A 22,398-nucleotide genomic window follows, 5' to 3' on the forward strand; every position below is an offset into this window, starting at 1 on the left:
AATGGAAGAAATGGCCATACATGGAAACGAAGCGCCAGAAAATGATTTTATTTTGTAGCAGTCAAAATCCAATTATTAGTAAATAGCTAAAATTAATTAAGTAGTTATCACAAGAAGTTTGAACATATAATGTCAATTATCGCTTGATTTATTATTTTTAATTTCAGTTATTAAATTTTAAATTCAATATAAAAAAAAATTGGAACATATATATATTTTGATAGTTTGGAGTTTTTGGTATTGAATTCTAGAGCAACAACTTCTTCATGAGTAAAGGGAGTTGATATCTACCCATGTATTCAACCTTTTTTTTTTTTTTTTGGATGATCTGGAAAAAAGGCCCCAGGTTACAATTGTTTTTGGTCAGGTTTCTTGTTTGCCAAACTGTCCTTCAATTGGGGAAGGTAGACTGAGAATTTTGGTGAGCTAATTTGGGAGAGAATATGCCAACTGTTTGCTTGTCAGTTTCCATTAAATATAAGAAAACTGCAACTTAGAATAATGGAGATTGTACAAGAGTAATAAGGGAATAAGAACCCTAAAATCTTCTTTCCAAGATAAGTCTGGATCTTCGGCTATCTTCTTGTACAACCAAAACACTGTCACCCATCAATCTAAATATTGAAATTTTGGAATCTAGTAAATGTCAACAAATGTTTATTCCCATCCTGGTTAGTATCATAATGACCTTAAAAGGCTGAATAATTGCCAAAATACCACTACAACTTATTAGTTAAAAAATGTTTTTCTCTTATTGTACGTGAAAAGAAAAAAAGTTTATAGATAATTTTTATATTTAATATATTTTAAATAAAAATACCTAAATTACGTACAAAATTCTAATAGTGGTAGTTTTCCGTAAAAATAAGAATAGTAACAAAGTAAAAGTAAAGAACAGGCCTTGTCAAATCTCATCTACCCCAAGGGATAAACACACTGGCCTACCCGACGGGGCAGTGGAAAAATGTGAGGTCAAGTTTTTTCCTTGTTGTACCCTTAGTCTTCAAAAGGCTGATATTTGCTTTGCTTAATCTTCAAGGTCATTTCTAGGAGTGGTACTCTGTACGTAGAAAAGATTTGAGATTTTTCCCAGGGGAAAATGAAGGTGGACACCATGCATGTGTGAACAGTACAACTAGCTATTGAAAGTTCTCTGTGAAAGCTGAAAACCCATTGAATAACCAAAGCGGCTATTAAAAATTGGTCATGAAATATCTCTAATTTACAGCTTAATTGCCCCGGATTTGTCAAATATGAGATGCAACCTGCGTAAGTTTTTTGTCATTTTTGGTTTCTTCTTGGTGTCTCTTGGCAACAAGATTGAGCTTTTACCAAGCTTCATCATTGTCCTCAAGAAACTTTCTATGAGCAATTACTCAACAGTGTCTCAATGAAAAAAGGAGAGACGCTAGAAGTAATGCTTCACAAAGATTGGAATATCGACTTCTATTGCCAGAAAATTTTTCTGATGGACAATCTATAATTCCAATATAAATTCTTATTGAAGCTTGCGATTTGCCATTACCCTGGAACAAGTAAACCATTTTTCGTCCTAAACTGTGTACCAAAAACAAAAATCTGGAAGAAAAAGGAATTGCTAGTGGATTAAGCTAGTAAGCCAGACTACTTGCACTTAGAACAGAAGAAATAGCTATCAAAACAGTGATTTTAACAACAATTTCTAGGAGATGAAGGCATTTATAAAACCTCAAAATAGTAGAAAGCACTAGCAAACAGAGATTCAATGTAATAGAGCAAATAATGGAGAAGCTATAGCTTTATGATATGGGAATAGTTCTCATGTTTCTTCCATGAAAACATGGATCATAATTGGAATTCTTGTACTCATTCCGGAAGAAAACAAAAACACAATTCAAGATCGAAGGAAAGCAAATCCTGCAAAATTTCACAGCCTCTATCTCATTTCTCAAGATCTTTCTCCTTTATGTATAATATAGTAATAGTATATTATAATTTTTATTTTTTATGGTCACGAACTCCTTCCATGTATACTTTATCTGCAAAATTCATGGTGGATAAACTCTATACATCATCTTTTCCGGGTTTGTGAATATGGCTTTTCCAGCTATAGCCCTCGGATTTTGCATCTTCATCATCTTCCATGCTGTCACCTCCTGTAGTAGAGGTCCCTCCAGTGTTTGTGGCTAACTGGAGAGGACCTTGAGGAGAACCAGAAAGGGAACTGCTCCCCTTTGAGGAATCTCCATACTGATCTTGGGATATCCACAGACCACTCCCCAAAACAACGACTGATTGATTTGCGGGGGTGGTTGTGGAAGGTGGAAGTCTTCTTGTATGAAGTCGGTATTTCTGTAAAGTCAGGAAAATCTTCCATCAATATTGACATCAAAACTCAGAGAAAAGGCCAAGGATTAAAGGGCTTCAGAAAACCATTAATATCTGGAAATAGTAAGAAACAGATGATTTCTCTCTTTTCACTCGTTTCCAAAGATCAAATTACCAAGAAAGAAGAGGAACTAAGAACTCACCTGCAAATGACTCTTAACTTCATCATTGGTCAAGCCATCTACTTGCATAAGTTCCCTAATCTGCTTTGGAGTGGCCACTGCAAAAAGAATAAAAAAATTTTGACTTAGAAACTTGAAAGTAAAAGAATCAAAGGGTGAATTGCAATAAAAAAGAACACTGCAACTCAATGATCCCAATGGAATGATTAATACTATAGACTCTCCAGTTTCCTATAAGTATCTCTTATCATCCACGGTCTCAAACCAAACTAATACATAATTCATACACATATCTGTTAGCCATATTAAAAAAAATGTCGACTTTCCATCTCTAAAGCAAAATCAGATTGAGTGATAAAGGAACAGAAAATTGCTACAAAGATGTCCTGTTTCTTGCAATCCAATCCTCCTTTTGACCAAAGTTCTTAATTCTTAACTACGATGACTAGAACAATAAACAATCCAACTCAGGACAAGAAAACGAAGATCCAAGAACAACAAAATCAAAATTGTCACCGGCTAAGTACATGTCTAATTGTTCTTCATTTCCTCACCTTGAGAGCCTCCTAACTGCTGTAAGGCATTGACAAACCGGCGATGCAACTCGGGTGACCAGCACCTCCTTTGCTTCCTAGCAGTCTGCTGTTGTTGCTGCTGCTGGTGGTGATTGGACAGCGGCTGTGGTCCAGATCGAAAATTTGACTGAGCATTGGGGGCAGAAGACGAAATTGCTCTGCTACAACTTGTCCTTGATCCCGTAGACCCTGATTCCTCTTTCAGATTCTTGATTCCAGGAGTCAAAAGCGTTAGTCCATGGACTGGTATCTCCTCTTTCTCTTCTTTCCTCACTGCAAAACCCAAATTTGCCTTGAATGGAATAAGCGCCTTCGCTCCTCCCCTGCTTTTACATCCTTGAAATAGATATTCATCATTTCTCTGTCGAAAACCAAGAAAAAGTGTTCAATTTTAGCAAATTTATTTCATTATAAACTACTTCTTTAGCTTAAATGTGGTGTCTTTTTTTTTTTTTTTTTGAGGTACCTTAGTATCTAGTTTGTGATGATCAGTGGAGTGATAATCATCATCCTCATCAGTGTTCCAAAGCTGAACGGAACTCATCCAATTTTTCTTGTCCTTATTATTATTGCAGTTGTTGTTGTTAGAATCTTTGTCCTTTTTGGTGGTGATTAAGGCACCATCTTCTTCACTGTGATTATTTTCCTTCTTGTTGTTCTTCAATGGAATAAATTCTTCTAAAACTGGTTCAACATTTCTTGCTGTACATTGCATTGACTCCTCTTTCAAAGCTACAATCGCTGCAATCAAGCAGAAAACGAAAATTGCATCAAATAAATTGAATAGAATCTCAAAACAACCAAAACCCAAGTTACAGAACTAACTCTTCTAACCAAAACCCAAGCTAAAAACAAACATTTTTAATCAAAATCTTAATCAAGAAATGGGGCTTTTCCTCAAAAAAAAAAAAAAAAATCGAAAGGGAACCATTAATAGGAATAAAAATGTTTGATTTAAATTGATTGAAGAAACGAACCATCATTCAAAAGGAGCATGCAAAGAGGAAGTTCACGTTTAAAAGCATCGATCTTTCTCATTTCTTGTTCCAATCGTATAACAAAAGCATCGAGTCTCGAAACCTTGTGGGAAACGTTTCCGATCAATGAAACCTCCTCGAGAAAATTACTCATCGTTTTGGGTACAAAAGTTGGTCCAAAATCCAAGCTCAGTTCTGGTGGAACCGAACCCATTTTTGATCTCTTCTTTTTCTCACAATTCTTCTCCTTCCTTTGGGTTTTTTTTTTCCCTTTCCTTTTTCTTTTTTGTCTGTTCAAGCTGAGAAAAAAGGAGGTGAAACGAGGTGGAAGGCAAGCGGTGAGATCTATGAATGAATATATAGAGAGAAGGTAATGAGATTTATTTGTTTATTTATTTATAAATAATGTAAGTGTTGAGTGAGAGAGACGTAATTGTTGTTTGGAGAGAGAGAAAACGAAAGAAAAGCAAATTTTGGTTTCTTAGAGAGGAGGGGGAAAAAAATGGAAATTTGGAAGGCGAAGATTCTTTTTGCGGTTTTTGGGTTGTGAAGTCACTTTCGCGTCGTCGCGTATTCTATCCATCACTCTCCCGTCTGTCCGAGTTCACTCATCCTTTTGGCCTAGTTAATTTTCTAGAACGGAAAGTTTTAATTTTTTTTTTATTTTTTGAAATAAAATTTATAATAATTGGGTAATTTTCTTTATAACTCAATAAAAGTAGAGAAGGATTAAAAATTAGGAATGACCAATTGTTCAATTGCATCAGTTCGATTTAAAAAATTTATTAATTGATTTAATTAATTTTTATTTAATAAATAATTAAATTGATCAAAATTTTTTAAATAATCGATTATAATTGAATAGATTAAAATTGATTCGATTAAATAATTAAAATTTTATTATTATTATTTATTATGACTAATTATTTAATTATAAATTTAATTCAATAAAACTCAAATTTACATATTATTCAAATTAAATTATTAAAAAATTTAATAATTTAATAATATTTTATAAGAAAAAAATAAAAATATTTATCTCAATTTTTTTACTTTTACTTATTAAAAAATATATTAATTTGATCAATTCGATTATCAATTTTAAAAATAAAAAATCGACCAAGCTAATCAATTTAATCAATTTAAAAAATCGATTATGATCAAAACCGAATAAATCGAACCGATTCAACCGAATTTACTCGATTTTGATTGATCTAATTGGTTCAAATCGATTTTTGCCCACCCCTATTAAAAATTATCAAAAAAATATAAGCAAATTTTGCACATCAAATTAACTTTTTTTGGTACAAATAAATTTTTTTATTAAAAATTTGAAATTGAGAATAAAAAAAAATATGTTAAATTTTAAATTTAAATTTGCTAAATGTTATAATTTAAATTGATAGAGTAAATTAATTAAATTAAATTTTAATTTAATTTAATTTTATATATCAAATTGACAAAAATAATTATGATTAAGCAATAGTTTAAGGTCTAACCTTTAGCCATGATGACTTGAACTCACCATCCTTTGTATTTGGAAATTTTTAACTTTATAAATCACATGAAAATTTGAGACCATAAATTAAATATGATATATTAATACTCAAAATTGTAGATAAATTGAATCTTTTATTTTTTTAATGAAAATTATGTACATTATAATTTCTTTCATGGTAGGATTAATATTTTTATTTTATTTGCAAAAATAAAGAATCAACTTCCATAATATTTTATTATAATTAAAAACTATATGCTATAATTTTTAATATATTTGACATTTTTTTAAAGTTTCTATTCTATTCTATCTTTCCTTAACTCCATCCAATCTAGTTAGTTATACTTTGAGTTGGAAAACATATTGCACCTTAAACTTAAACAACAATCCAAATTAGACTTGATAACACATGCATGATACGAGTATGATTCGAAAATAAAAAATAAAAATAATATAATTTAAAATTTTAGTAATAATTTTATAAATGGATGTAACAAAATAAAATATATATATTTAATATTTTAATATCAATACGAATTATAATACATAATTTTTATATAAAATATAATATAAATACATAAATTTTAATATTTTATATTATATAAATATATAAAATTGTCATAAAAAGGAAAATGGAATTTCAATAGTCATGATCGTAATTATTAGTTGTTTGGCTCGTAAAACATTTTACAGGCTGTTGGAAAAATGACATGGGAAAACTTCGTTTATATGGCCAAAGATTGTATTGCCTAACGTTATAAACTAATGTATCAATCAAACCCAAATCTTTTTTTTTTTTTCAATACAACAATTTCAACATAGAATCACCAAAATTTGAACTCCTAAACTTTTCCAAATAAATATATGCTGTAATATTTTTATAAATAAAATATTTTGTATCGATGTTTATACACATTATTTTTACTAAATTAAAAAAAATACATTAATTATATATTTTTAAATATCATCTTAACCAATGTCATTAAGTACCCATTAACATTTTACTAGCAACTATTTATAAGGGTTTTATTAATAAATGCTTTAAAAGCATCTTTTAAAGTTACATTAAGTAAGATAATTCTCCTATGCATTGGAATTCATGACATTAAGTAACTACTGCATTTAATACAAAATATTATTTTTAATAAATACTTAACTAACATTAAAAAATATCATAAAAACATTTGTAATGATAATCTTATTATAATACTCAAATAGTTCAATTCTCATGTCAAGTTTCCTCCAAAAAAAAACTTGAATTGGTTTTGTAAAATTAAGATAATAATATTGTTAATTTTATTTAAAATTCATTTGATAAAATGATAAAAATTAAAAATGATAATGAAGCGAATATTCGTTATTTTTTAGATAATTGTATTCGAATTTATTTAATATTTATAACATCTGAATTCATTTAAATATTTGTTTAAGTTTAATATTAATATCTAAATTTGAATCCACTTAAATGAACACCGTTAATTTAAATATTTGAATTTGTTAATATATGATTATATTTAAAATTTTTATCAAAATAAAAAATAAAAATTTAATTTAAAATTTAAATTCATTCTTAATTAATAAATCAAAGTTATTTTTTAAGGTTCGAAATTTTTTACAAATATAAAATTTTATGTGTTTTACATATATAAATGAATAACGAATTTATATATAAATTTAAATATCTATTACTATTTATTAAAATATAAACGAATTAAAATATTAGATATCAAAAGATATTATTCATATTTGTTCAAAAATTATCATAAATAATAAAATATTTTTTATTCAAATATATTTATTTTTTTGGTTTAAATATATTATTATTATTTTAATTTCATTATTATAAAATCTAATATTTTTATTACCGTTATTTTTTAATTTCACTGAACATAATTTACCGTCCATCCAAATTAATGTTACGTCAAGACCAAGACCAAAACCAAAACCAAAGAAAAAGAACAAACGAGCAACGTCAGAAAAATTCAAACCCCCAAAACGGGTGTGTTTGAAACATAGAGATCCAATCTTAGAGATATGTGGGACCCAACTTCGATATTGCCTGAGATTTCAGTTGTTGTAAGAAGAAAGATGCTCCTCCCCTTTTTTTGCCCCAAAGGAAAAAAGGACAGGCTTTTACAGCCGTTAGATTCCATTTCTCTTCCATAGAATTAAGAATCTCTCTCTCCATTCACCAAATTCTTTCACCCAATTAATAATTTTTAATTATTCTCCCCCCCGTTATAATATTATTGGATCCACTCTCTTTTTTTTTTTTAATTAAAATTAAGTCGATGCATCTTTTTCTCCTTTTTGTAATTTTCAATTCTAACTGAAACGTGCACTTTGGATTGGATCCACTCCGTTTCCTAGCATCTCCATTGGTTCTGTCGGATGCTTGTAACCAAAGAATCTATTTGTGTCTGATTTTTTATGTTACCAATTTTGCCCTTCCATTTTATCACCATCATATTTTTTTCACCAAAATTATTTTTTATTAAAGATAAATCATTTTGTATTAGTAAAAACTCACTATCAAGCCATTTAGTGACCAAAAAAAAAAAATCCAACTCAAATCAAGTAATTTCACCTAAATTTTATTTGGATATTTTTGTATATAAAATGGACATGGCTCATGGGAAAAAGGAGAAGATATATTGGGTCAAAATTAAAATCTTTATGTATTTTTAAGAATTGATTAAAAACTATATTAAAAAATTGAGGATATTTTACTTGCAATAATTTTAAGAGACAAAAAAAAATTAGCCATAATTATTTATTTTAAATGATTTATGCTTCATTTGGATGATTAATGAAAATGAATTCTCATCGTATTATCATCATTTTATCATTACAAAAAGGATTTTTAGGATTTGAAATTTATTTAATATACATTCAAAGGAGATAGAGAGGGTGTTTTAGTCAGCTTGAAAAATAACTTTTCCCTTATTGTATGGTTAAAAGGAAAAGATTTAAATGAAATTTTATAAATAAAGTTTATAAAATTTTTTATTAGTAATGAGTAAATAAAAATTTAAATCGATAGATTGAATGATTTTATTATATAGATAAAAATTACGTAAAATTTTAAAAAAAATTAATAAATTTTGATATATTTATTAAATAAATATTTTTAATAAAAATATTGATAAAATTTTATCATTCAATAAATATTAATTAAATTTAAATTATACATAATTTTTTTTACATATTATTAATTTTTACATTAAATTTTATTAACATATCATTTAAATTTTTTTTAAAAATTTTTATTTACTTATTTTTTAATTTAATAAATTTCACTTATAAAATTTTATATAAATTTTATCGTGATTAGAACACTATATATTCCACTATATAACTGAATATTGAGTGGTCAAAGAGAATAAGATTCTCTTAATCCCTACATTTAGGGAAAGTAATGATAGCAAATGGAATAAAAAAAAACCACTTAGACACAAAGCCTACAAACCTCTTGTCGGTAAAAAATAATGGAATTAAGAAAAGGGGTCATGACAAGTTGGTCAATTCAAGAAAAAAAAGATTAATTTAAAAGGGGAATGTGGAATTTAGTCTTTTTGATTAAGAGAGAGAAGAGAAAAAAGCAATAGGAATAGGAATAGTGCATGGTGAGTTGGCCTTGACCGCTTGAAAGCCAACCAAAATTTGTTTTTGATGGCCGAAGCAAAGCATCTCTAACAAAGAAGACAAAGAGAGAGTCATATTCTAAAAATTTTCGAGGATACTCTCAAGAATTAAAGAATCCAAGAAAAAAAAATTTGGTATCTGTAACCATCCAAAAACCCTTGTCCAATTTGCCTGACAGACACTTCAAATATGTTTCACGTTCTCATATTATACTCATGAAAACAAATATATTAGTTTGAATTACTACTAAAACTAAATTTTATTAAATAAATTGAAGAAAAATATTTTTTAATCGTATTTTTAATATATATATATATATATAATTTTTTAGTATAAAATCAAGAAAATACTTTGGAATTTAACTGATGATTGAGAATCATTTGGGTTTTGTTTTTTTTTTTTTTTGGTTTTTTTTTTTCGCATTGATCCAATATAATGGATTGATAGCAATGATTTGGAGAATGGTCTTTGCTCAATATGGAAATTAATAGAGGTAGGCAATTAAGCACAGAGCTGCATGCCAGTAGTAATGGTCAATCATTTTTTTATCACAACTTATTATGTGTTATAAATGCTTGAAGCTAGCTTTGATATTTGGTAAAAAAAAAAAAATTCTATTATTGGATTTTTCAACAACAAAAAACTATTGGACAATTGAATAATTTTATTGGGTTACTTTTTCAGGAAATATTTGTAACCAAGATTCACAATTTGGATTTACTTGCCTGTTTTCTTCTCTCTTGTTTTTTTTTTCCCTCTTGAAGTGCTGAAGGTGGCTGGATGAACTAATCATAGATTCCATCTGTTTTGTCTCTGAACTTCTCTTCAACTAAGATCTAGGATTGTGAGGTAATATAAAACAATGCCCTCGAATCTTAAAAAATAAAGTAATTTTTTGTTTTAATTTTTTTTGTAATTTGTTTAGATTTACATAAGCTATATTAAAGATTTTATTTTGGAAATATTTCTTATAAAAATTAAATTTTAATTTATAAGGAAAAAAAGTTTCTCTTGTTACCAACTGTATTAACTTATGAGGGTATAATTCTTTTGATACTTGTACTTTTTGCAGAAAAATCTCTCACCACTTATCTTCTGCCATTGATGTTATATGTACTAAGGTGATTGATAATGGAAGGACTAGCTGGATGAAAGAATCTATTTGGTTGCTTGTACAGCTTACATGATGCAAACATGAGAAAAAAATTTCATCTTTTTCATAAAATCTAGCCAGGCAATAGTGCTTCATCCACCACCAGTAACAAGAAAACAAAAAAAAAAAAAAAAAGAAACTTTTCAGTAATGCAAATGTGGACGTGTTCCAAAAATTTTCCACAAGATTCACTGAATGAGTCCATTTTCCTATCACAATCAAGAAAGTTACAAACCCCAACTAGAAAATTGAATCCAAAGAACAATTTAAGATACCTTATTGAAGAGGGTTTTTTGAACAAGACACACAAATTCCTTATCAAAAACCCAAACCCTTGTCCCCAAAAGCATCTTTCACGTGATGACAATTCTCGTTGTTTCATGGCATTTTTTGTGACCCTTGTTCATGAGGGTATCTTTTGTCCCCATTATTATTATTGTTTGCCCTTTGTCAAGATGGAATCTTTTTAAATAATGAAAAGATGTTGTAAAGATTTACCAGTTTTGTTTCCATGGCTGGTTTTGTCCTTTAGGGTTTTGGTGCCTTTGTCAACTTTTAAAGGAGTTGTTGAGTGGCATTATTGTTCGTGCATGCTTTGTCCTTGATAAAATTCCACTTACCCTAGGCCCCCTTCCCTCACATTATCATTCTTTTCTTCAATTTCTTTTTTCACATCTCACTTATCAATTTCAACTCTTTCAAAGACAAGGAATATTGGGTTATTTGTGTTTTTTTCCATGATTCGATTTCAAGCAATCTTATATTCATTGCAAGAAAATCAAAAGAATGATAGTATTGATTCCCATTTTTACGTGTTAAATTCCACTAACATTATATCTCCTTGTAATTGTTTATAGCAAGAATTGAATTCTACGAAGGGTTAATATCATAAAGTTCTTAAATTATATAGAAATATTTAATGAGGTATTAAATTCTAAAAATTTTTAATTTAATATTTAATTTATAAATCTGTTAATAAATATGAGACTTATTTTTAATATTATTAACATGATAAATAAATAATATTTTAAATACTATATCAATTAATAAATTTATAAATTAAATATTACATTAAAAAATTTTAAAATTTAGATATTATATTAAATATTTTATTATATCTTCAGAGATATCAATGGCATTAACCTTCTTAAAAGAATTATTATTTTATCTTACACTATACTGGCATATGAGAATGGCTTTGATTGGACGGGAAACCCTATCTTATAGATTATAAAACTAGTGGTGGGATTAAGAGATTATAGCTTTTCAAGATAACTTGTTCACGTCCTTTGAGAAATGAATACATTTAATGTTAATCAAATTTTGAAACTTACAATTTTTTTATTAAAAAAAGAAAAATAACGTAAGTTTAACACACATTAAAGCAATTAATAATTTTTTTTAATATTGTATAACAATTACGTAATTACAAATGAGAATTTCATGAAGTTGAAATTAATCCCTAAGGCCTAAGGCTATGGTAGATATTCATGGAGCTGTTGTTTCCCAAATAGGTGGGTACAAGAAAAGTCCATACAGGCCCAAAAGAAAGCTCGTCTGTATAAGTCGTGGGTACTGTCTGATGGTGCACGTGGCAAATCATGGACCAATAGTATGATAGAACCGGTTCGCCGCATACCAACGTCGGTGCTGTGAATCAGTGATCATGTCGAATATTGATGGGACCCATGGCATGCTTAAAAATTTCTCCTCAAAATTTTTTTTTGTTTTATTTTTCATTTAATTTGACTCCGAATCGTCAATGGGTGAGTTCACTCTTTTTAAGTGTTACTGTTATTTTTTTTCCCCATAAAAAACGTCTTCCTTGCTTCCATGTTGGGCTCCATTTTTTTCCACCAACTATTTCCATTTTCCGATCACATTTCATTTTCCATTGAACATTTTCCTTCCACCCCCAAAAGAAAGTTTGGAAGTGCATTGGTATTTGGCAGGCACTAATTTCCTCTTTCTGACACTTGCCATCTTTGGTCCTCCGTTCCATTTCCTTCACACACCCATCAGTGTTCATCAAAATAACAGACCCAACAGGACAAAAAAAAAAAAAAAAGAAAGAGAAATATCTACAAAGTTACTTATTGATCTTCAATGGAGTCAATTTAGCAATTATTTCAAACTACAGACAAAAAATAAAGAGCTTATGTAAGCCCGAAAAGTCGCAAAAGATTCGTAGATCTCCTTGTTAGTTGATGGTTTATTTTGACATTAGAGATGAAATAACCTTCCTGCTCCTAAATTTTTTTGTGATCAAAAAATATAAATGAATAAATAAAGAGCTTGCGCCAGATTCCAACATTATCCACAGATGAGGACATGCATTTTCATGGTTCTCAACTTTCATCCTTCATGACAAAAACAAAAGTGAATAATACAATGATGTCCACGTGATATTCCAAACTAACACAGAAATGTTTCTGGCAAACATAACATTGCAACTTGTAACTGACTCCAGCTATACAAAAAATGTGAAAACAATACATATGAACACAAGAGCGCATACCCTAGGAAAGAATATTACCAAACCCATTTGATGATATCAACTACACACTAGTTCCATGTTCCGACAATTGCTTAATGCCCACCAGTTGGATAGCACAAAACACACAATGCACATCTCGGAAAAAAATTTTGTTGCAAAACAATCAAGCAGGCTATGAAAGTTCTTTTGAACTTGTTGGTTCCTGAAAGACCAGAATGAACAGCAAACCAGCTTTCTACATGCCCATATCTCATCTTTCCACTTTCCTACTTGTCCAAGTAAAAACTTCAAGCGGTGCCCTCCTATGCAGATCATGTAAAAAAGGTAAACCCCGGCCTAACACCTTTTCTCTTCCTAACCCTACCCTCCCAAGTCCCACCCAACCCAAAGGGTATAAAAAAGTAAACAAAAAGAAAACTTCTGAAAAACCAAACCGAGGAAAAAGATGTGGGGGAAAAAACAAAGGGGCAAAGGCAGACAGAAGGTATATGATATCATTAAGGGAAACAGCAGAAAGTTTTAATCAACTTCCTTAAAGACGCTGTTTCTATTTCTAGGACATGTTAGAAAGTAACAATTACCAGACAACAGCAAGAACATTAATTTCATCTCCAAGCAAAATTGCCTTTTTTTAAGGACTTATGTTATACACAGAAATACAACTGACTGTTCCATCTTGATGAAATGAATGGTCAGAAGCTTTGGGATATAAAAGCCAGTGAAGGAGTCAACCTCGAAAAGTTCTTTGAGCTTATCATCACATAAAATTCTCCTCTTATCAGATGGATCCTTTTGAAACATACAGAAAACCATTAATAAGATAAAAAAAAATTCATGTTAAAGATTTGACAATAGATGAGAATAATGTGATAAAATCTCAAAAGAAAAAAAAGAATTATGTAGATAATATGAAGCACCAAACTTACAGGATGTATCTTATCACAATTGATTAATTGCAGCAGTTACACGCTTTTAGTTAAACACAGATAAGATTATTATATTATTATGTTAAAAAACATTAGTAGATTCTCAATAGCAACATATTTCAGCATTCATCTATTTTAATTTACCTAAGAGAGCCAGGATAATACCAATGAATGACGACCTAAAACCACGAAATCAGGGATCCTTGCAACTTCACAACTTGATGGAATTTTACAAACCTTAATCAAATATATATAACAGAAACTAAAATTATAGTTGCATTAAGAACTTATCTCTCTATCTGACAATTGAAATACTAGTTTGGCAAGTAACATGTATATATAGTAGGCTGACATTCAGCATACATATAAATTTGGCAATGAACATGGATAACTTGGTGAATGGTTTGCAAAGTATAATAAAGCATCCACAAAATGATAGTCAGAAAAATGAAAAAAATAAAAAAAAACCTTTTCGTTCTTGCTTCCACGTGTATTACCCTTTTGCTCATCCACCTCCCAATCCTCCTCCTTTTCCTCCTCTTTCTCTTCGTCCTCCGTAATTTCAGTATCTACTGATACAGAATCATCACTGTCTTCACATTTCATCTTGTGCTTTACATTTTCTGAATTTACAGTAATGGCACAGTGTTAATATTTAAATAACCACACAAATCATGAAAGTTCATGATACTGCCATCAGAGGAAAGACATAAGAAAATTATAATATACCATTAGTGAAACAAAACTGAAGTTCAATGTGGAAGCCTGTTTGTGTTAGTTGAACTTGAAATTGCAGAAAAATGTAAACATCCCAAGGTAATCCAAGACTGGAAGAAATAGATCAGTTTGCACATTGGAAATATTACATATCACATACATTAGAAAGAAAAAATGACCTAAGAAAGCAAATTGCTGGCAAGACATAATCCCTAATACTGAAATTTTCTTTATCTTTCACCAACAGGTGTTGTTATTGTTGTTGTTCTTATTATTATTACATGATTCATGGGAAATTGATCTTTAAATCTGTTTCTATTTTATCATCTGTTAAAAAACTATTGGAGATAAGTTAATGGCTGAGGTGTTTTGGGCCTCCAAAGTGCATGGACAGTATTACTTCACCATTAAAACCATCTTCTAGTAAAACTAGAAAATTATAATAGGAACCACCATATATAATCTAAACTTAAAAAGATAGTGCCTTACAAATCCCACTAGAAACTTCTCTCACTAAAGCTTATCATTCAAATAAGCTAAAACGAAGGAACCAAGATAAAGAATGATAATATTCCTCATGTTACTTGTTAGTAATAAATGCAGAGAAAACCTTTTGGCAAATTTAGTACTTGAGATCCTTGATGTGCATGTGCTCAAGTGTGTTTGCATAGTATAATTGGTTGATTGCAATAATCAATGTAGACATAAAGGACCGGTCCCTTTAATGCAAATAAAAATTGAAATCACCCTCATAGAGTTCAATATGTAAGTCGCGTAGGCAAAAATTAGAGAAAATGAGCACTCATAACAGATAAATATGAAGTTTGTCTAAAGAAAATAACGTCTTCTGCAGTTATTGGCCAGATGTGCCTGGTCAGGGCTTTATTCATTTGAAACATAATAATAGAATTTACGTGAAAAGTAGCATGGAGTGGATCATCACAAATATATTAATAGAATTTATGTGAAAAATGGCATGGAATGGATCTTTGCATATAATATTTCGCTTGTTCTTTGGGTCATGCAAATCGTTCTCCCTGACATACAACCAAAGTTTCTTCACAACCTAGGAGCATTCTAAAGGAGAAAATAAAAGTCAAATTTAGGATCCAAATATTCCAACAATACCATTATGAAGAAGTACTACAAATAAGGGGGCAAAAAAAAAAGTATTAGCCATACCTCAATTCTAGGCAATTCAGACTCTTCCACTACTTTTTGAAGCAGAGGAGAAAGACTGCACACACTTTCTCAAAGCCACCACCTCTTTTCTTGACTTGTTTATCAGCTTTAATTGCTCTCCTACATAAAAAAAAAAAAAACCTATCCACAGTACAAATACCAGCAACTTACAGCCAAAAACAACTAAATATACTTGCCTTTTAGATGACAAATCTATTCTTATGTAACTGAATTGGCAATTGAAAGCAATTATAACCAACAAGAAAACCCAAATCAACAATCTTTTCTTAATTTATTCTTCAAAGAAAAAATTACTTAATTAAAAAAATGAAACTCGAGAAATCTTTCCCTTCAAAAATGAAAACAAAAAAAGTTAAAGCACTTGATTTCTATATAAACGTATTTGTTCAATGATAAAACAAAAAACCTGTCTTGTTTTTTGGCTTCTTTCTCCCCTGTTTTCTTCTTCTTGAAGCTTTTCAGATATGTCCTTGTTCGTCTTTTTAATTTTGTTGATTTAGGGTTTCGAGGAAAATGTGGATTTGCCCCTCAAAAAACCTTTTCTGTCAGATAAGACGACGCAGAAATCCTCTTCAAGTTGTCTCCATGCGCTGCCAAGCGGTGGCGGTATCTAGGTCGGAATCCCGTAGGATTTCTCAGAGTCGGGCACGAGTTCCGAATCCGACTTTTTTTTTTTAAACATCCGTTGTCGGAGAATGACACGTGCTTAGACAACCGTTTTAGAAACAAGACAATTTATTGGGTTTAGTTTCAAGTGTGTAAGAGTTTGGATTTGGATTGGATCCCTATCAACAATTGGTTTGGGCCCAGGCCTGTCAATTTCACTATTAGGCCCACACTAGTCCACTCATTTGATTGGGCTGCTTGAAGCAATGAAAAATGATTTGATCCATAAAAGTTATCACATAATCTTGATTTCACTAACTCATTATAAATTAATCGTTTTTTATTTAAATATTTGATTAGATAAATTTTATTTTTGTCAATAAATTAATTTTATTTTAATATTTTAATTAGATAATTTTGATTTATTTTATTATTTAATTAGTTAATTGACTAATTAAAATTTTCATAATCAAGAAAAAAAATTTTTTTTTGGCGAGACAATCAAAGATCTTAAGGGCTCGCTTTTCCCTCAACTATTTGCACCAAAATTTTATTAATATGATGTTAGGTTGGGATAGCTTATTGTAGGAAAGGCTGTTACCCGAAAAAATACCAGTGAATAGATTAGTCAAAGGTTGTATTTGATATATTATCAATGTAATTTTTTAAATTTCATAAATAAAATTAAAATATTAACATGGCTCGCTATTTTTAATTAATTTTTTATTTTTTAAATATACTCTCAAATATATGTATCACCCTTCTATGAAAGCTAGTGGGAACGTGAATCAAAACCATAAGATGAACAAATATTCAGATTGTTAGAAAGCAAAACAAAAGTAACATAGTATATACTAAGTAATTAGTTAATAATTATCCACAAATTGCAGATGCAGCCGCAGCACGATACCATTGATCCATCAGGGCTGAGAAGTGAAGTGCCCTAGTAGCTTCACAAACCAGAGGGCATGACATTCGGCTTTATCAGCCTCAGTAATTGTTAACGGGAAAATCATTCTGATGAATGTGTTGATCCTTGTTCTGATAAAAAAAATGGGATCATTTATTTGTCCAAGCCTCATGAATTATCGTCCTCGCTGTAATCAGAATCCTTTTCATCAGAATCAGATGCACTGTCGAAGTTGATGTCCTGATATTCGACTGCATAATTGTCCATGGTATCACTGCCTGCTTTCAGAAAATCTTTCAAGTCATCTAATATGTGAGGTTCTACCAGTTTCCAAAACCACGTAGAATTGCTTCCTAGAAATCCGATCCAAAACACTCTCCCCTTTCTCTTCACTCTGCAGTTCAGAGATTTTGCTTTCAATGTTTTTACAACCTTCTCAACACCTTCCTGGCTTCCTTTCAGCTTCAAAAGAATATCCCCAGATGATGTTCTGTAGCCCCCATACATATACCAGTATGCAAGTACAAGCGGAGACAGCCATCGGTGAATTAGCTTCGGGATCACTGGTTGACCCCTTGGCCAAAACTGGTCTGCATAGAAACCGAAGTATGAGTGCGAGATGGTACTGAATTTGTGTGGGATATCATCACTACCAGCAGTTGGCTTTCCGGAAGGATGTAACCACTCATGATATTGATCATGAATATGTCTCTTCAAAATAGAATGTGTAACAGAATTCTGATTGAACTCAAACCGTATCGTGTGATTCTTTCTCTCTGCATCTGAGAAAATCTGTAAACCACCTAATAGCAACCCCACTAATATTTCCCGATGCTCTTTGCTTAATTTTAGGCTCACAGGTTTCTTAACCTCTTTCCTGCTCAAGCTAAGGACATAGTCAAGCTTTTCCATCAATGAAGATTCAATTTCATATTTCTTCTGGCACATCAGATCATATATTTTTTCTGCCTTCAAAAAATCTCCAGAAGAGAGGTATCCATCTAGAATGGTATTGCATGATTTGCCATTGACACCAATTGTTACATTACCATGCATTTGGTTGAAGATTTCCTCAGCTTTGCCAAGATTTCCAACTTTGACCAAAGAGTTCAAGTATATATTGTAGATAGTTCGATTGGGTCGGCACTTCTCTAGGCACTCTAAGAAGGTTAACTCCAACTTATCATGTAAGCTTAAATTGAGGTACATTTCTGCTAGCTCAATGTAAGATGGCATAAGTGGCTTCTTACCACCCTCTATGAATTCTTTCATGAGGGATTCTGCAAGGTCCATTTGCTGGGATTTACAAAACACCTCTATGATTTTATGGTATGCTGCAACACTGGCAGAACCCAAATACTTCTGCATCTCCCTGAATACCTCCAAAGATTTCATAATTTCTCCAATCTTTGCGTAAACTTCCATTTTGTATACAAAAGCTTGAGAAGGGATATTGCCACTGGAATCAAGTAGTTTGAGCCAACTTCTTTCAGCTTCCTCAACATTCCCTTCCTTCGAACAAGCTCTCAAGACAGACACAAGCACTTCTTTTCCCTCCTCCATAGCTGCTTCTCGCATCATTTTCCTTAGTGACTTTATCCTTTCTTTATCTACTGTATCCTGATAGCTATGCAACCAAATTAGGCCACCATAGATATCTTTTTGTATCTCAAGGCCACATGTTTCTAAATTGTGAAAGATAAACTCAGCCTGTTTTAGATAATATTTTGAAGAGCCTCCTGGTCTGCTTAAAAGAGCTCGGAAAAGTGAGTTATGCAAGCTAAGACGTGGCTGGTAACCTCCTAACTGAATCATCCGATTGTAAATGCTACAAGCTTCATCCAAGCAACCCTGAACTGGTGCACTTAGATATGCAACGATCAAAATATGAAATGTAGATTCACTAGGCACACGTCCTTGGTTGATGATGTCATCAAATATCTCCCGACATTTTGCAAACTTCCTCTCTTTGCCCATGTAGTCTGCTAACTTGGTAGCAAGAGCAAAATCGAATCGATACCAATGTTGCTGCATCATCCACTTATAGACCTGCAACATGGAAAAAGACAAGACAGTTTTACCTTAAGGTGCCAAGCCAAACCCACAATATCTGATCTTACAACCAGAGAAGATAATTTACTCAACCTTAAAAAGAAAGTAGACAAGAAAAACTGCAACCTATTTCATCTGGACAGCAGTTAAGTGACATTGAATTCCCATTCTTAAATGACATCCCTTGTACTTTTTCTAAAGTATTGTAGAAACAAACAACACATATCGGCAATCAAAAATGCAATTGGGCAGAATCAGAAAGGAACCAAAATTTCATAGTTTCTGGCATGTAGCAACACCTCTTGACTTGAGAAATTACTTACAACAAATAGGGGTCTTCACTTGAGCAGAAATAAGAAATCCTCGAATATTTCCACCATTGGTTAGGTAAACTGTCTTTTCTTCTTTCTTCCTTTTTCTAAGACCATTCAATTACCATACAACTTGCCCAAGTAACTAAAGTATGAACATGTGAAAGATTGGCATGTACTAAAAATTCCATAGATCACCTTTTACAGCATCTCACTCTAAACTATAACATGAATTCATTTGCAAAACCAATAGTAATTGTCTTTCTCAATTTTTTTGCAATCATAGTATCAAACTGACAATAACCCACAAAAATTCTTTACACTGTAAACAAAACAATATCAAAATTCAAAAGAATTATTACCCTGAAGCCGGTCTCATTTTCTCGAATTCTCATACAATGAACTGCCAAGTAAGTAGCATCCTCTTGCCTTATCCACTTTCTCTGCGCATTTAAAATCCTAACCAAAGTACCCGCCTTGTGAGCAGGCAACTCCTTGCAAAGCCAAGCAAGCTTCGACCTTCTCCACTGTTCAGGCAACTCTTCCAACTCCTTAACTTCCATCTTCGGCGCAACCAAATGCTTCATATCGTTCCCCGCAAAAACCCCATCACCATCTTCAAAAGAAAATGCTTCGTTTTCATTGTTAGAAAGATCCCAGTTCTCTTCCCCTTCCTCTTCATCAATCAAACCAACAGGAGAGGTCGAGAAAGAGGAAGAAGCGAGGAAATTGTGGCGGGAAAAAGAAGGGGGCAGTCGTGGGGTAGGGTGTGGGATAATGGGGCGGAAAAACCCGACTTGGGGGTGGGAAAGGGGGGGGAAAAGGCGAAGGAAAGAGAGAGAATACAACCGGTAACCACGCATGGTGGTTTTGGAGGGATTAGGGCTCAAGGAAGGGAAATTGGTTGTGATCGTTGCAAGAGTTAGGGAGAGCTCCTGAGCTCTGTTTACCAGCATATCTGCATATGTCGAACTTTTTCTCAGATTTGATTTTCGATAGACGACCAAGGGAAAGCCTTTGGGCTCTAGTATATCTGCACTTACTGTGAAACTAGTTGCAACATAACCCCATTTGTTATTGGCCTCTGTTACATTATATTGTCAACACTTGACAAGATTTGGGCCATGACCATATGCTAAACAAAATGTTGGGCTACAAACCTTTCTTGTTTTGTTTTTTTTTTTCTCTCCAAAAGAGTTTCATGCTCCAAGCCATTTTTGATGGTTTGAAATCTATGGAATATGGATGATCCATGAGCAAGTTGGATGGATAAAAACGCTGGCTGGCTGAGTAAGTGACTCATGAATTGTTGCGCATTATAAATTATTATTAAAAAAACATGTTTATTTCATGCCGTTGATCTCTATACATCCATCTATTAATCTAAAATATAATATAATAATATTATGATATAAAAATAATAAAATATAAAATTTTAATAAAAATTATATTTCAATTTGATAAATTTATAGATATTTTTATATTTTTATATTAATATAAATTATAAAACATAACTTTTATATAAGATATAAATAAATAAACAAATTATCAATATTTTACACTGCAATAATAAAATCTATCTACTGCACAATACCGGAACCACCAAAATTCTTGTAACCAAGATTTATACTCTACGAAACGGAGGCTTTGTACTTCTTAGCGTGGGATGTTCCGCACCAAAGCAGGTCTACAACCATTGACGTAACTCCAAAAGAGTTGGCCTAGTGAGTTGCGACCCTTATCCTGGTAAAAGCCCCAAATCAGTCATTTTCGTAATCAACCGGAAAGCAGACAAGACAGACCGACAGACACAGAGAAAATCACTTGTCCTTTACTCAAAGCGAAGAGGGAAGGAAAGTAAAATTTGCGGTTACAAAAGAGAGGAAAAAAAGGCCACGTAGTTCACAATCTCTCTTGTGTTTCCTTTTAAAAATTGTCCCCAGAAAATACTTCGTAAGAGACAAGAGAAAAAGGAGTTCAAGTGGGTAAAGATTTCACGGACAAAAACCCATTTCTTCGCCAACCAAAAATATAACAGAAAAGGGAAAAAAAAAACACCCATCAGACGATTATTTTACTGCCACGTCACCCCACCAACAAACCGCCTACCTCGATCTCGAACTGGGTTTTCTCTGAAACTACGATAGGAATAGGTAGGGATTTCTCTGTGTCAGCGAGAATCCAGCATTGTATTGATGTCGCCTTTCAAAGTGACTCTGTCACTTTGAAGTGCCATTATTTACTGTTCTGTAGTCTTGTAACACATGGAATGAAGTGTTGACGTTGTCTTTAACTGTACTACGGATTCGCTGTCCTCATTTCTAGAAAGTTTGCTATAGTGTTCATGAAATGGTCCTTTAGAATCAACGTAAATGAATTGATTTATTATTTTTCTCAAAAAGGCTAAGTTACACACTGGATAAACACATCTTGAATGAAACGAAGGTTAGGTAAGCTATAAGTTTTTCCGTCAGAAGAATAAGCTTCAACAACTAACCTTAATCTGGTGTTCACGTTTGTGCATGAGTTTCCTTTCTTGTAGGATGTATTTAACAATGCTCAATGCTGCCAATCCAACAGGCTTTTAACCACAATTAGGACCAAATCCTTATGATATTCTGTCCAGGCAAGAAGACCATCAGGCGGCGTGCTAGTTCCTAAGTCTCTCTCCCAAAAACTCAAGGTTGAATGAAGGAAAACTCTAAAAAGGAAGCTTCAAGTTAACATCCCAAACACCAGCCGGTTTGATCTCCCAGCCAAAGCCTTCTCTAATTCTGATAAAATTCCCTAAACAGCCTACTCTGGCCAGTTTCTCAGACTCAAAATGCCACCTGTTATA

At 31.7% G+C, this 22,398-nt stretch overlaps 2 protein-coding genes and 1 pseudogene across 5 annotated transcripts; all 3 read right to left on the minus strand.

Moving 5' to 3' along the window:
• Positions 1-1,745: 1,745 nt before the first annotated feature.
• Positions 1,746-4,538, minus strand: LOC111283093 (transcription factor HHO6-like; annotated as a pseudogene). The gene is made up of 5 exons (XR_016342346.1): positions 4,042-4,538; positions 3,531-3,805; positions 3,044-3,425; positions 2,511-2,587; positions 1,746-2,331 (listed from the first exon to the last, which is right to left on the minus strand). The product of XR_016342346.1 is annotated as a transcription factor HHO6-like (transcript).
• A 7,187-nt stretch (positions 4,539-11,725) lies between these two features.
• On the minus strand, positions 11,726-16,404 carry LOC111282909 (uncharacterized). 3 transcript variants are annotated; one of them, XM_089761178.1, is made up of 5 exons: positions 16,087-16,404; positions 15,660-15,779; positions 14,490-14,587; positions 14,229-14,383; positions 11,726-12,342 (listed from the first exon to the last, which is right to left on the minus strand). In XM_089761178.1, exons 4-5 carry the CDS (start codon positions 14,364-14,366, stop codon positions 12,097-12,099), a joined length of 384 nt encoding a protein of 127 aa, XP_089617304.1. In that variant the 5' UTR covers positions 14,367-14,383; positions 14,490-14,587; positions 15,660-15,779; positions 16,087-16,404; the 3' UTR covers positions 11,726-12,096. The 3 variants fall into 3 exon arrangements, with proteins under 3 accessions (XP_089617304.1, XP_089617303.1, XP_089617305.1); XM_089761177.1 differs by lacking the exon at positions 14,490-14,587 and having other exon boundaries at positions 16,087-16,402; XM_089761179.1 differs by lacking the exons at positions 11,726-12,342; positions 14,490-14,587 and adding an exon at positions 13,310-13,623 and having other exon boundaries at positions 16,087-16,400.
• Positions 16,405-17,074: 670 nt separating this feature from the next.
• Positions 17,075-20,649, minus strand: OTP51 (endonuclease). Its single transcript, XM_022870505.2, has 2 exons — positions 19,922-20,649; positions 17,075-19,245 (listed from the first exon to the last, which is right to left on the minus strand). Exons 1-2 carry the CDS (start codon positions 20,513-20,515, stop codon positions 17,365-17,367), a joined length of 2,475 nt encoding a protein of 824 aa, XP_022726240.2. The 5' UTR covers positions 20,516-20,649; the 3' UTR covers positions 17,075-17,364.
• Between the last annotated feature and the right edge of the window lie 1,749 nt (positions 20,650-22,398).

The sequence above is a fragment of the Durio zibethinus genome, chromosome 5 (assembly GCF_047325235.1).
Source record: "Durio zibethinus cultivar Kanyao isolate XHJ-2024 chromosome 5, ASM4732523v1, whole genome shotgun sequence".
Classification (NCBI taxonomy): domain Eukaryota; kingdom Viridiplantae; phylum Streptophyta; class Magnoliopsida; order Malvales; family Malvaceae; genus Durio; species Durio zibethinus.